Source organism: Mobula hypostoma, chromosome 2 (assembly GCF_963921235.1).
Source record: "Mobula hypostoma chromosome 2, sMobHyp1.1, whole genome shotgun sequence".
NCBI lineage: Eukaryota > Metazoa > Chordata > Chondrichthyes > Myliobatiformes > Myliobatidae > Mobula > Mobula hypostoma.
The window spans coordinates 82,320,805-82,336,737 of record NC_086098.1 but is presented as its reverse complement, the minus strand read 5'-3'; the positions used below and the strand labels follow the sequence as shown (position 1 = coordinate 82,336,737).

General features: G+C 44.5%; 2 protein-coding genes across 3 annotated transcripts in view; one reads left to right on the top strand and one right to left on the bottom strand.

Annotated features, from left to right (window-relative positions):
• The window catches only part of LOC134357299 (uncharacterized), a 185,980-nt gene extending 175,210 nt beyond the window's left edge, over positions 1-10,770 (top strand). The window contains exon 4 of the mRNA XM_063068680.1: positions 8,613-10,770. Coding sequence (XP_062924750.1) covers positions 8,613-8,754 — 142 coding nt within the window. The 3' untranslated portion in view covers positions 8,755-10,770. The remainder of the gene's footprint in view (positions 1-8,612) is intronic.
• A 610-nt stretch (positions 10,771-11,380) lies between these two features.
• extl3 (exostosin-like glycosyltransferase 3) overlaps positions 11,381-15,933 on the bottom strand; it is an 80,948-nt gene continuing 76,395 nt past the window's right edge. For both annotated transcript variants that reach the window (XM_063039391.1, XM_063039383.1), the window contains 2 exons: positions 15,668-15,796; positions 11,381-12,206 (listed from right to left, as the gene is read on the bottom strand). In XM_063039391.1, the coding sequence (XP_062895461.1) occupies positions 11,997-12,206; positions 15,668-15,796 (339 nt within the window). In that variant the 3' untranslated portion in view covers positions 11,381-11,996. The remainder of the gene's footprint in view (positions 12,207-15,667; positions 15,797-15,933) is intronic.

The following is a 15,933-nucleotide window of genomic DNA, read 5'->3' as shown; positions in this document are numbered from 1 at the left end:
GTGTTGCACTTGTTCCGCTTACACGGATAAGTGCCAGGAGGGAGATCAGTGGGGAGGGATGGGGGGGACGAATGGACAAGGGAGTTGTGTAGGGAGCGATCCCTGCGGAATGCAGAGAGAGGGGGGGAGGGAAAGATATGCTTAGTGGTGGGATCCCGTTGGAGGTGGCGGAAGTTATGGAGAATAATATGTTGGACCCGGAGGCTGGTGGGGTGGTAGGTGAGGACCAGGGGAACCCTATTCCTAGTGGGGTGGTGGGAGGATGGAGTGAGAGCAGATGTACGTGAAATGGGGGAGATGCGTTTAAGAGCAGAGTTGATAGTGGAGGAAGGGAAGCCCCTTTCTTTAAAAAATGAAGACATCTCCCTCGTCCTAGAATGAAAAGCCTCATCCTGAGAGCAGATGCGGCGGAGACGGAGGAATTGCGAGAAGGGGATGGCGTTTTTGCAAGAGACAGGGTGAGAAGAGGAATAGTCCAGATAGCTGTGAGAGTCAGTAGGCTTATAGTAGACATCAGTGGATAAGCTGTCTCCAGAGACAGAGACAGAAAGATCTAGAAAGGGGAGGGAGGTGTCGGAAATGGACCAGGTAAACTTGAGGGCAGGGTGTCTTTACCATCCCCTCCGACCTTCAACTGTCGGAGGCAGAACGCTCTGTTCTCAGTAAGGGCCTCACGTTTGTCCCCCTTCGCCCACACCTCAGCGAGTTCCGTGTTCGCCATGATGCGGAACTTTTCTTCCGCCGTCTCCGTCTCCGAGCCTACTTCTTCGGCAAGGACTCTTCCACCCCCACCGATGACCCCTTCTCCCGTCTTCAACCCTCCTCTTCTTCATGGACACCCCGCTCTGGTCTTCTGCCTGCTCTGGATCTCTTTATTGCCAACTGCCGACGGGACATCAATCGTCTCGACTTCACCGCACCTTGTCCCCATTCCAACCTCACTCCTTCGGAACGCTCTGCTCTCCACTCCCTCCGCACTAATCCTAACATTATTATTAAACCCGCTGATAAAGGGGGTGCTGTTGTAGTCTGGCGTACTGACCTCTACCTTGCCGAGGCACAGAGACAACTCGCGGATACCTCCTCTTATTTACCCCTCGATCGTGACCCCACTAAGGAGCACCAGGCCATTGTCTCCCACACTATCAACGACTTTATCCGCTCAGGGGATCTCCCATCCACTGCTACCAACCTTATAGTTCCCACACCCTGCACTTCCCGTTTCTACCTCCTACCCAAGATCCACAAACCTGCCTGTCCTGGCCGACCTATTGTCTCAGCTTGCTCCTGCCCCACCGAACTCGTTTCTGCATACCTCGACACTGTTTTATCACCCCTTGTTCAATCCCTTCCGACCTATGTTCGTGACACTTCTCACACTCTTAAACTTTTCGATGATTTTAAGTTCCCTGGCCCCCACCGCTTTATTTTCACCATGGATGTCCAGTCCCTATATACTTCCATCCCCCATCAGGAAGGTCTCAAAGCTCTACGCTTCTTTTTGGATTCCAGACCTAATCAGTTCCCCTCTACCACCACTCTGCTCCGTCTAGCAGAATTAGTCCTTACTCTTAATAATTTCTCCTTTTGCTCCTCCCATTTCCTCCAAACTAAAGGTGTAGCTATGGGCACCCGTATGGGTCCTAGCTATGCCTGCCTTTTTGTTGGGTTTGTGGAACAATCTATGTTCCGTGTCTATTCTGGTATCTGTCCCCCACTTTTCCTTCGCTACATCGACGACTGCATTGGCGCTGCTTCCTGCACGCATGCAGAACTCGTTGACTTTATTAACTTTGCCTCCAACTTTCACCCTGCCCTCAAGTTTACCTGGTCCATTTCCGACACCTCCCTCCCCTTTCTAGATCTTTCTGTCTCTGTCTCTGGAGACAGCTTATCCACTGATGTCTACTATAAGCCTACTGACTCTCACAGCTATCTGGACTATTCCTCTTCTCACCCTGTCTCTTGCAAAAACGCCATCCCCTTCTCGCAATTCCTCCGTCTCCGCCGCATCTGCTCTCAGGATGAGGCTTTTCATTCTAGGACGAGGGAGATGTCTTCATTTTTTAAAGAAAGGGGCTTCCCTTCCTCCACTATCAACTCTGCTCTTAAACGCATCTCCCCCATTTCACGTACATCTGCTCTCACTCCATCCTCCCACCACCCCACTAGGAATAGGATTCCCCTGGTCCTCACCTACCACCCCACCAGCCTCCGGGTCCAACATATTATTCTCCGTAACTTCCGCCACCTCCAACGGGATCCCACCACTAAGCATATCTTTCCCTCCCCCCCTCTCTCTGCATTCCGCAGGGATCGCTCCCTACACAACTCCCTTGTCCATTCGTCCCCCCCATCCCTCCCCACTGATCTCCCTCCTGGCACTTATCCGTGTAAGTGGAACAAGTGCTACACATGCCCTTACACTTCCTCCCTTACCACCATTCAGGGCCCCAAACAGTCCTTCCAGGTGAGGCATCACTTCACCTGTGAGTCGACTGGGGTGATATACTGCGTCCGGTGCTCCCGATGTGGCCTTTTATATATTGGTGAGACCCGACGCAGACTGGGAGACCGCTTTGCTGAACATCTACGCTCTGTCCACCAGAGAAAGCAGGATCTCCCAGTGGCCACACATTTTAATTCCACATCCCATTCCCATTCTGACATGTCTATCCACGGCCTCCTCTACTGTAAAGATGAAGCCACACTCAGGTTGGAGGAACAACACCTTATATTACATATGGGTAGCCTCCAACCTGATGGCATGAACATTGACTTCTCTAACCTCCGCTAGGCCCCACCTCCCCCTCGTACCCCATCTGTTACTCTTTTTTATGCACACATTCTTTCTCTCACTCTCCTTTTTCTCCCTCTGTCCCTCTGAATATACCTCTTGCCCATCCTCTGGGTCACCCCCCCCCCGTCTTTCTTCCCGGACCTCCTGTCCCATGATCCTCTCGTATCCCCTTCTGCCTATCACCTGTCCAGCTCTCGGCTCCATCCCTCCCCCTCCTGTCTTCTCCTATCATTTTGCATCTCCCCCTCCCCCTCCAGCTTTCAAATCCCTTACTCACTCTTCCTTCAGTTAGTCCTGACGAAGGGTCTCGGCCTGAAACGTCGACTGCACCTCTTCCTACAGATGCTGCCTGGCCTGCTGCGTTCACCAGCAACTTTTATGTGTGTTGCTTGAATTTCCAGCATCTGCAGAATTCCTGTTGTTGTCAGTCATGATGGAATGGTGGAGCAGACTCAATAGGCTGAATGGACTATTTCTGCTCCTGTCTTATGGTCTTAGGAGAACATACTCAACTTGACTGATCACACTACTACAACAAAGGTGATGTAAGGCACAAAGCAAACAAATAACTTGGAGGCAGAAGTAAAGAGATCAGTAGAATCAACATTAGGGGCTGAATTCATGGTGGAGGACAAGGATTGAACTTCAAAACATAATGAAATCTACATCAAAGAGTTTTGAGGCCCCATTTCCTAGCCTGCTTTGTCAACCCATCTGTTGTTTCGTCTGGGTGCCAAGTCTCAAGAACTGTCAACAAAGTCTGAATTCCACATCAAAGGAAATCCAGTCTAATCTTGGCATCAGGTGTTTATCGTGTATAGGACACACTTTCACTATTGCTGTAGGAACTTTGGAGGCATCAGGGAGCTCTAACTGGTTTGAAATGTAAGAAGTAAAAAAAAATCACATTATAGGAAAGTGCAGAGTTAATAGGGACACATTTCACTGAACTAGCCACAGTTCCAAAGGACTAAATTTCATAACACAAGAGATTCTATGATTCTGGAAATCTTGAGGAACTTCTGGAAGTCTTCGGCATCTATGAACTGTAATGAAAATCTTAGACAGTTTGGACTAAGATCCTTTATCTGGACTGAAAGGGATGGAAGAAGAAGCCAGAGTAAAAAGGTATGGCTCGAAGGGGAGGCTACAAGCTGGCACATGATAGGTGAGATCAGGTGAGGGGGAAAGTAGGTGTTGTGGAGGAGGGGGTGATGTAAGCAGGTGGAAGGGGATAGGTGGAAAAGGTAAAGGGCTGAAGAAGAAGAAATCAAATAGGACAGGACAGTGGACCATGGAAAAAAGGGAAAGAGGACGGGAATTAAAGGGAACTTATGAGCAGGTGAGAAGTGAAGGAGAGAGAGAGAGGAAAGAACCAGAATGGGGAATGGAAAAAGAGAGAAAGACAGGGGTCGGGGGGGGCGGAATTACTGGAAATTAGGGAAATCAATTTTTATGCCATCAGATTGGAGGTTACCCAGATGGAATAGGAGGTGTTGCTGCTCCAACCTGAGTTTGGCATCATCATGGTAGAGGAGGACAAAGCTTTTCAGTCCTGATGAAGAGTCTTGGACCAAAATATCAACTGTTTATTCCCTCCATAGACGCTGCCTGACTTACGGAGTTTCTACAGCATTTTGCGTGTGATGGACTGAATTTCATCTTGGGCTGCTTGGTTAACAGAAGCTTTCCTGTAGGGTTAGGTCACACGGTGAGGAACCAAGCTAATGAGAAGCTTGTGGGACAATTTTTTTTTCCACTGTCTGCATTGCCCCATGTTTCCACCACTGAGTGAGTGGCTGCTTACATTGTCAATATGAACTAGGAGTGATGATGTTGCACAGTTGCTGTTTCAGGGGCTCCAGAGTGCCTGAAGGGAAAAAAGTCAGAAAATTTAATCAGAAATTTATTTCCTGAGAACATTGAGCAGAGTAAGGCCATTCAGTCCATTGAGTCTGCTCTGCCATTCCATCATGCCTGAGTTATTATCTCAACCCCTGTTTTTCTGCCTTCTCCCCATAACTTTCGATGGCCTTTCTAATCAAGAACTCATCAGCCTCTGCTTTAATTATACCCAATGACTTGGCCTTCACAGTCATCTGTGACAATAAATTCCTCAGGTTACCACACTCTGACAAAATAGTTACTACTCATCTCTGTTCTAAAGGGAAATCCTTCTTTTCTGAAGCTGTGCCGACTCTCCCACTAATGGAAACATTCTCCCCAGCTAGGCTTTTCCGTATTCAGAAGATTTCAATGAGATCCCCCTTCATTCTTCTAAACTGCAGTAAGTACAGACATGCACATGGATGTGAGAGTACACATCTGAATACAGATAATTCTCAGCATCAACCACAAAATCTCATCTCAGAGAAGCTTATCAATGTAGAAAACTGACAGACACATATTGATCCATGATGTTTCACCCACGCCTACTATTATAAGACTATAAGATACTGGAGCACAATTAGGCCATTTGACTCATTAAGTCTGCTCAGCTATTTAACCATGGCTAATCCTTTTTCCCCCTCAACCCCAGTGTCCTGCCGTCTCCCCATATCCCTTTATGCTCTGAGTAACCAAGAATCTATTAACCTCTGCCTCCAATGACTCCAATATACCCAATGACTTGGCCTCCACAGTCACCTGTGACAACAATTCCACAGATTTACCACTTCCTGGCTAAAGAAATTCCTCCTCATCTCCGTTCTAAAAGGATGCCCCTCTATTCTGAGACTATGTCCTCTGGTCTTAGATTCCCCCACCATAGAAAACATTCTCCTCACATCCACTCTATCAAGGCCTTTCAACATTCAATAGGTTTCAATGTGATTACCCCTCATTGTTCTGAACTGCAGTGAGTGGAGACCCAGGGCCATCAAATGCTTCTCATACAAGACTTTCAATCCTGGAATCATTTTTGTAAACTCCTTTGAACCCACTCCAATGTCAGTTTATCTTTTCATAGATAAGGGGCCCAAAATTGCTCACAATACTCCAAGTGAGGCCTTACCTTATAAAGCCTCAGCATTACGTCCTTGCTTTTATATTCTAGTCCTCTAGAAATGAATGCTAATATCAGATTTGCCTTCCTCACCAGTGATTCAACCTACAAATTAACCTTCAGGGAATGCTGCACGAGGATTCCTTAGTCCCTTGGCACCTCAGATTATTGAAACCATGCTAACAATGCCCTATTTTATCATGTGCCTCCAAGTACTCCGAAACCTCATCCTTAATTATTGACTCCATCATCTTCCCAATCAGAGATCAGACTTCCTGTGCCTTCCGAATTGCTCCCAGAAATTAGGTGCTAATATGTGTTAAGAATTCCTGCCTCCCACATTAGAATGCTGCGGACCCAATCCAAGATATCCCTGATGCTGGCACCTGGGAGGCAATATACCATGAGGGTGTCTCTAGCGCACCCACAGAATGTGGTCTTTATCCCTCTTACTATGGAATCTCCTATCACCACTGCAGTCCTCTTCATCTCTCTTCTCTTCTGAGTCATAGCACCAGAGACCCGCTCCACCCCACCTCTCGACCCTGTTCATCATAATCCCTGTGTTCAATTAGATACACAAAGTAGTTTGGAAATTTTCTCTCTGATCCCTCTCCTGTGATTGATAACAGATCAGGAAATCACGTGTGTCATTTAGTGGGGTGGCACGGTAGCATGGTGGTTAGTACAACTCTTTATAGTGCCAGTGATCACTGATCGAGGTTCCATTTCCTACTGCTGTCTGTAAGGAGTTTGTATGTTCTTGCCATGATTGCATGTGTTGTAAGGTTGGTACATTGTGGGCATGCTATGTTGGTGCTGGAAGCACAGTGACACTTGCAGGCTGACCCCAGCACATCATGGACTATGTTGGTTGTTGACACATTTTTGCCCAACACAGTTCCAAGGAGACACCAGATTGCTTGGAGGGCAAGAGAGTTTCAAAGAAGCAAGCAGGAGCAGTCAGCACAACTTGCATGCCCAGTCCCAAGGAGACATTGGATTGTGCATAATTAGGCACTTTGCAAGGACATCACCATGGCCTGACTGTGTTCCTTCAGATCCTGTGGGAAGCTTTTGCAGAAGTAACAGGGGCCCCCAGCAGAGATATTTAAAACATTCCTAGCCACAGGTGAGGTACTGGAGAACTGGAGGATAGTCAACATTGTTCTGTTGTTTAAGAAAGGCTTTAAGAATAAACGAGGAAATTATACACTGGTAGGCCTGACATCAGTCATAGGAAAGTTACTGAAAGGTATTCTAAGGGAATGGACCTTTAAGTATTGGGATAGACAAGGACTGAACAGCGATAGTAAGTCACATATAACCAATCTTATAGAGCTTTTTGAGGAAGTTGCCAGGAAAGTTGATGAAGACAAGGCAGCAGGTGTTGTCTACATGAACTTTAGCAAGGTCCCATATGGGAGATTGCTCAAGAAGGTTCAGTTGCTTGGCATTCAAGGCAAGGTTGTAAATTGGATTAGATATTGATTTCGTGGAAGAAGCCAGAGTGATTGTAGATGGTCGCCCCTCTGAATGGAGGCTTGTGACTAGTGGTGTGTCACAGGGATTGGTGCTGGGTCTGTTTGTCATCTATATCAATGATCTGGAAGATAATGTAGTAAACTGGATCAGCACATTTGCACATGACACCAAGATTGGGGGTGTAGTGAACAGCAAGGAAGACTTGAAGCTTGCAGTGGGATCTAGATCAGCTGGTGCAACGTGCTGAAAAATGGCAGATGGAATTTAATGCTGGCAGGTGTGAGATGCTGCACTTTGGGAGGACCAACCAGAGTAGGTTGTACACAGTGAGTGGTAGGGCACAGAGTAGAACAAAGATCTGGGAATATAGATCTATAATTCTTCGAAAGTTGTGTCACAGGTAGATAGGGGCATAAAGAAAGCTTTGGCGTATTGGCCTTCATAAATCAATGCATTTAATACAGGGTGTTATGTTGAAATTGTATAAGATATTGGTGAGGCCTAATTTGGAGTGTTGTGTCCAGTTTTGGTCACCTACCTACAGGAATGATGTAAATAAGATTGAAGAGTGCAGAGAAAATTTACAAGGATGTTGCCAGGAATTAAGGACCTGAATTATAGGGAAAGGTTGAATAGGTTAGGACGTTCTTCCCTAGAATGTGGAAGAATAAGGGGAGATTTGATAGAGGTAAACAAAATTATGAGGGGCATTGGGTAAATGTAAGCAGGCTGTTTCCACTGAGGTTGTGTGAGACCAGAATTAGGGAGCATGGGTTAAGCGTGAAACATTCAGGGGAACATGAGGGGGAACTTCTTCACTCAGGGTAGTGAGAGTGCCAACACAAGTAGTGGATGTGGGGTCAATTTCAACATGTAAGAGAAATTTGGATAGGTACATGGATGAGAGGAGTATGGAGGACTATAATCTGGGTGCTGATCAATGGGACTAGGCAGATTAATAGTTTGGTATGGAATTACTGTGGTGTAGTGTTCTATGATTCAAACAATGCATTTCACTATTTTGTGATGTGTATGTGAAAAGCTGAACTTTATCTGTAAAAGTGACTGAAGTTGCTGAACTCTCTTATTTAAAAAACTCAGGTTTATTAATATTCTTCAGTTATATGACCAGATGTCTTTTCCTATACTCAGTATACAATACTGTGCAAAATCTCAGGCACCCTAGATTTTTTATATAAATTGTTTTAGATGTTTATTTGTTGTCTTCTGCATTAGTGTGTCAGTAGAAAAGAGCAAATTTTAAATTTCCAAACGTTCATTTTCCAAAAAATGTTAACCTTATCATCATGTCTTATACCACAGCAAGATTGAGCAGCCCAACACCACACAAGGTGGTCATCCTACATCAGTAAGGTCTCACCCAAGCAGAAATTTTGTGGAAGACAGGAACTTCAAGATGTGCTGTCTTATCTCTTCTGAAGAAACGGGCAAGATTAAGAACTAGAAACGCAGTGGTCAGCCATGGAAACTGAGTGCCAGAGGTGAGAGATGCATCAAACTGTTGCCCCTTCTAAATCGGAAGAAGTCCACCATTGCTATCAGCTCTGAACTCATAGAAACCACTAGAACCCAAATACAGCCTTCTACAGTCTGGATAAGTCTTGTCAGAAGTGGTCCACATGGAAGAGTTGCTGCCAAGAAGCTTTTTCTCCAAAGTGGAAACAAAGCCAAGAGACTCACCTATGCACAAACATACAAGGACTGGGGTGCTGAACAATGGCAGCAAGTGCTCTGGACTGATGAGTCAGAATTTGAAGTTGTTGGCTCACACAGGAGGCAGTTTGTCCATAGGAGAGCTGGCGAGCCCTACATGGATGAGTGTCAACAACCAACAGTGAAACACAGCAGGTTCCCTCCACGTTAGAGGCTGCATTTCTGCAAATAGAGTTTGTGATCTGGCTGGAATTAATGGAATCCTCAATGCTGAGAAGTACAAGCAGATCTTCTTCCATCACAAAATACCATCAGGGAGGCATCTGATCGGTCCCAAATTAAATGTGCAGCAGGACAATAATTCTAAACACATGGCCAAGGTCATAAAAAAACTATCATCAGCAAAAAGGAACAAGGAGTTCAGGAACTGCACCTGGAGTATTGTGTGCAGTTTTGGCCCCCTAATCTGAGGAAAGACATCCTTACCATCGAGGGAGTACAAAGAAGGTTCACCAGATTGATTCCTGGGATGGCAGGACTTTCATATGATGAAAGACTGGATGAACTAGGCTTATACTCGTTGGAATTTAGAAGATTGAGGGGGGATCTGATTGAAACGTATAAAATCCTAAAGGGATTGGACAGGCTAGATGCAGGAAGATCGTTCCCGATGTTGGGGAAGTCCAAAACGAGGGTCACAGTTTGAGGATAAAGGGGAAGCCTTTTAGGACCGAGATTAGGAAAAACTTCTTCACACAGAGAGTGGTGAATCTGTGGAATTCTCTGCCACAGGAAACAGTTGAGGCCAGTTCATTGGCTATATTTAAGAGGGAGTTAGATATGGCCCTTGTGGCTAAAGGGATCAGGGGGTAGGGAGAGAAGGCAGGTACAGGGTTCTGAGTTGGATGATCAGCCATGATCATACTGAATGGCGATGCAGGCTCGAAGGGCCGAATGGCCTACTCCTGCACCTATTTTCTATGTTTCTATGGAACAGATGGTATGCCCTTCACAGAGCCCTGATCTCAACATAGAGGCTATCTGGGCTTACCTGGAGAGGCAGAAGTAAGTGAGACAGCCAAAGTCTGCAAGAACTGCAGCAACTTCTCCAAGACACTTAGAACAACCTAACAACCAATTTTTTTTTATTAAACTGCACAACAGTGTACCCAACAGAACTGATGCAGTTTTAAAGGCAAAGGGTGGTCAGCAAATATTGACTTGATTTTGCTTTTTTCACTGTTTACTGGGTCTTAATAGTAAATCTTTTGATATTCAGAAACTTTTCAATTCATTATTTTTGTAAGTATCTTCACTTTACAGAATTTTTTAATACGTACCTGAGCTTTACACAGTACCGTATATAGACTCTAGTCTCATGGTAATCTTAACTGCTCTCTAAAGTGATGGAGGAGGTTATTTGCATTAATGAGCTGATGTACAGATGTACCTAATACAGTGAGTGTATTTGTGAATTGTCACAACCCAGAATGTTACTCACTCTCATAGTCAGTGGATATGTGGTATATCATATCAAATCAAACCAAAACATTGCAATTTATTGTGGTCTCTTCTGATCCCAATTTTCTTTTCGTTATTTACCTTTCTTCTCTGACAATTAACTCATTTATTGTCAGTAAATGTATAGTATAATCATAGAACACACAACAGCACCGCTCTGTTTTAATCTCCTCCAAGATTAATCTAACCCTTTTGTTCTGCATAGCCCTCCATTTATTTTTCATCTATATGCCTAAGATGTGTCTGCCTTTGCCACCACCCCGGTAGGACTTTCCACATTCTCACCACTCTGTGTAAAGAACATAAGCTCTGATATCCCCCCCCACCCAAACTTTCCTCCAATTATCTTAAAATTATGCCCCCCTGGTATTGGCTATTTCCCCCTGGAAAAAGTCTCTGGCTGCCACTCAATCTATGCCTAATATTATCTCGTACACATCTATCAAAGTCACATTTCATCCTTCTTTGCTCCAAAAAGCCTCAGCATGCTCAACCTATCTTCATAAGCCTTGCTCTCCAAACCAGGCAGCATCCTAGTAAATCTCCTCTGCAGCCTCTCTAAAGCTTCTACATCCTTCCTATAATGAGGCAACCAGAACTGAACACAATATTCCAATGATAGCCTCACCAACAAATCGAGGAAGAGTGTAGGAGATTATGCAGCCTGCCAGTCAGGTTTCCCTTTCTAATAGGTGATGGTTTATCTGTATATATCAAAATACTGACACACTCCCCTCATGCCACCACACAAAGAAAGTCAGTCACTTGTAGAAGCCCAATTTCATGTCATTGACTGAAATTTATGAGTCTCAAACAGCAAAAATTAATGCAACATGGCTAAAATTTTAAAAAAAAGTAACAACCTTGTAAATAAAATCCAAAGTTTAATATCTTTTAGAGAAACATTGTACTGTCCGGGCAGCCATGAAATGACATCATTATCACACCACCTGCAGACATAGTGGAGCTGCTCACGTTTAATAATGTCAATGGGGCTGAGAGAAATGATGGAAATGACGGTACAATTTACACATTTCCTACTCCCCACATGGCACTTCAGCCAATTCCTGATGAACATCATCTCATATTGAACAGAACAAAAAAATACACCAGAGAAAGAGCAAGACATCACAGTCAGATTTGGCCAGAGTGAGATTGGCATTCGGTGAATATGCAGACTTCTTTCACTGATCTACAATTTGGTTTATGTAATCTCAGTTTCCTCTGTGATTACAAATCAGTTCACAAAAATGCAAACCAGACCATGATTTGGGGCAAGTTCATGCACCATGATTTCCACTGAGTGGCTTGTCATTTTTAATCAGCTTATACATACCAAGTCTTTTATTATTAAATACAAAACCAGCTAAGCATGAAATCAGGTTATGGATAGACAGAATGTGGTGAACCTTCCCCACTTCCTCCCCCCTTGGGTTTGTGGTGGTGTATGTGGAGCCTTAACAGGCTGGCATGATGTTGCTTGTCCTCTCCCTCCCTGGGTGGTGGGCTTCTTCAGATAAATTTGAAGCATTTGGTCTTGTCGTGTGGCAAGCGCGTTTTGAACAACACAGAGTCCACACGGAACTGGGTATAGAGCAGCGGCATGTACCCATAGACCTTGACGAAGAAATTGATGCACTTGTGCCTCTCGTGGAAGTGGGAGTCGTCGTGCGATAATGCCTGGGGGCAGCCTGGGCATCGGAAGGTCCAGCGGGATGTGACCTGGAGTGGAAGAACAGATGGACAGGTTACATATCTGGACTCTCAGCTTGGACAGTAGCTGTGGGAGAAGAGAGAGAGACATGCATTAAACAAGGAAAGAGCTGTAACCTCGAAAGTCTCCCAAAGTTCAGTTTTTGATATTTCAAAAACAAGGTATTGAAATTGTCACTAAACACATCTGGTTTACCCACATCTTTTAGGGAAGAAAATCTATCAAATCTCCCTCCAATCTTCTACATCCTAGGGAACAAAGTCCTAACCTATTCAACCTTTCCCTGTAACTCAGGGCATCAAGTCCCAGCAACAGCCTTGCAAATTTTCTCTGCTCTCTTTCAATCTTATTGATATCTTTCCTATAGATAGGTGACCAAAATTGGACTCAATACTCCAAATTAGGCCTCACCACTGTCCTATACAATTTCAACGTAACATTCCAACTCCTGTACTCAAAATTATGGCCTATGTGCCAAAATCTTCTTTTATGACCCTATCTACCTGTGATGCTACTTTCAAGGAATTACAGGTCTGTATTCATTGTCATCCAGATTGTTGTTATAGATGACAAACAACAACAGACCCAGCACCAATCCCTGTGGTGCACCACTAGTCACAGGCCTCCAGTCAAAGAGGCAAACATCTACAATCACTCTCTGGCTTCTCTAACGAAGCCAATGTCTAATCCAATTTACTACTTCCTCTTGAACACCAAGCAATTGAACCTTCTCAACCAACCTCCCATGTCAGATCATGTTGACCATCCCATTCAGTCCCTGTCTATCCAAATACTTACATATATGGTCCCTTCGAATACCTTCTGATAACTTTACCACTCCTGATGTCAGGCTTCCCTGGCCTATAACTTCCTGGTTTATCTTAGAGCCTTTCTTAAACATCAGAACAACATTAGCTGCCCTCCATTCCTCTGGAAACTCACCCACGGCTAAGGATGTTTTAAATATCTCTGCTAAGACCCCTGCAATATCTGCATTCGCCTCTCATAGGGTCGGAGGGAAGATTTATGCACCCTAATTTGCCTCGAGACAAGTCTTCTCTGTAAACTGTATAGGGGCTATGTCCTCGCTGTTGCATTACATCTATATGTGTCCATCTCCTGAGGAAATACAGATGCAAAAATTCCATTTAAGATCTCCCTCATTGCTTTCAGCTCCACACATGGATTACCACTTTGATTTTCGAGAGGACCAATTTTGTTCCTTGCTATCCTATTGCTCTTAATATATCTGCAGAAGCCCTTTGGATTCTCCTTCACCTTGTCTGCTACAGCAACCTCATGTCTTCTTTTAGCCCTCCTGGTTTCCTTCTTAAGTGTTCTCTTGCATTTCTTATACTCAAGTATCTCATTTGTTTCTGCACACACCTCCTTTCTCTTAACTAGAGCCTCAGTATGTCTCGAAAACCAAGGTTCCCCAAACCTGTTATCTTTGCCTTTATTCTGACAGGAGCATACAAACTCTGAGCTCTCAATATTTTATTTTTAAAGGCCTCCCATTTACCAAGTACACCTTTGCCTGAAAATAATCTGTCCCAATCCACACTTGTAAGATCCTTTCTGGTGCTATCAAAATTGGACTTTCTCCAATATAGAATCTCAACCTGAGAAGAGACCTTTTCCATATTTACCTTGAGACTAATGACATTATGATCATGAGATGAAAAGTGTTCCCCTTTACAAACTTCTGTCACCTACCCTGTCTCATTCCCTAATAGGAGACTCAGTTTCACACTCTCTCTCGTTGGGACTTCTATGTACTGATTAAGGAAACTTCCCTGAACACATCTGGCAAATTTTTTCCCACCCAGCCTTTTTACGGTATGGGAGTCCCAGTCAATATGTGGAAAGTTAAGATCACCAGCTATCCAATGTTATACTTCTTACACAGGTCTGCGATCTCTCGACAAATTTGCTCCTCTAAATCCCATGGAAGTTGTGGCCTGTCTTGGTCCAACCATGCTGGTGTCACAAAAAAGACAAACCACACACAAAATACTGGCGGCATCTATGGGAAGGAATAAACAGTCGATGTTTCAGGCTGAGACCTTCCATTGGAACAGGAAAGAAAGGGAGAAGAAGCCAGAATAAGGAAGTGTGGGGAGGGGAAAGAGTACAAGCTGGCAGGTGATAAGTGAGACTGGATGAGTGGGAAAGTCGGTGGGTGAGTGGGTGTGTGAAGTGAGAAGCTGGGAAGTGGTAAATGGAATAGGTAAAGGTCTGAAGAAGCAGGAATGTAATAGGAGAATGGACCGTAGAAGAATGGGAAGGAGGAACACCAAAGGAAGCAATGGGCAGGTGAGGAGAAGAGAAGAGGTACAAGGGGAGCCAGAATGGGGAATGGAAAAAGAGGAAGAGGTGAGAAATTACTGGAAGTTAGAAAAATCAATGTTCATGCCGTCAGGATAGAAGGTACCTAGACAGAATAGGTGGTGTTGATCCTGCAACCTGAGAGTGGACTCATCGTGGATGTAGAGGCAGCCAAGGATCAACATGCCAGAATGGGAATGGAAAGGAGAATTAAAATGGGAAAATCAGCTCGTTGTGGACGAAGCGAAGGTGCTCGACAAAGCAGTCCACGTCGTCTCACCAATTAGACTGCAGTAGATGAACCCAAAAGCTCGAATTGTTTATTCCCCTTCATAAATGCTGCCTGACTTGCTGAGTTTCTCCAGCATTTTGTGTCTGTTGCTCAAGATATCCAACATCTGCAGAACCTCTTGTGTTTATCAGCTTTCTCTCAATCACTGACAAGTGATGGAATAAAAACAAGAAAATGTGGAAACACTCAGCATTTCTGATGGAGGGTCCTTGACCTGTAACATTAACATAGATGCTGTCTGACCTGTTGAATGTTTCAAGCATTTTCTGATTTTAGATCTCTGCCTCTTGTAAACTACATCAAGTCACCTCTCATCCATTATGTGCTCTGGTTTGTGACCTCAAACTGTATTATGACAAACCTGCTCGGCATTATGATAAACTAATGCTCCTTCTCTCACTTCAGTGTTCTTTTATTAAAGCACCTGACTGTACTTCCAATATCTACAATGTCCCTCCACTCTGAATTTTTCTTCAACATACCCACTCCAAAGATTCCTGGATCTGGTCCTTCAACCATCATATAACTTCTAAGTATCGCTCCAGTTCAATTGGCGTACTGTAGCACAGTGGTTAGTGTAACACTATTACAGTGCCAGTGGCCCAGGTTCAATTCTCCCTGCAGTCTGTAAGGAGGTTGTATGTTCTCTTCATGACTGCATGGGTTTCCTCTGGGTTCTCCAGATTCCTCCCTGGGTTAGTAGGTTAATTGGTTCCATGGATTGGGCCAGAAGGGCTTTTTACCGTGCTGTATTTCTAAATATAATAGAAATAAATTTTATTGAGTTGGGTCTCATTAACTTACAGGCATGATGCACCAATTTATTATTTCACTCCCGGCACCACTAACCTTTATTGGTGGCTTCCTGGTGATATGGGAGACAAGGAAGTTCATAGCAATATCCTCACAGTTAATGTACTCGTCCACCATGTCTCGGATGGCCTGTGGCATGACATAAGAGTAGAGGTACGCATAGTACTGCAAGAGAAGAGGAAGACCATCAGATGACCATCTACAATTCCCCTAAAAACCTAGTGGAGAAAAGGGGGAGGGGAGGCAGGAGTGAGATAGAAGCTGCAGCTCCACTTCCATTCTATCTAGGCTTTTCAATTTTT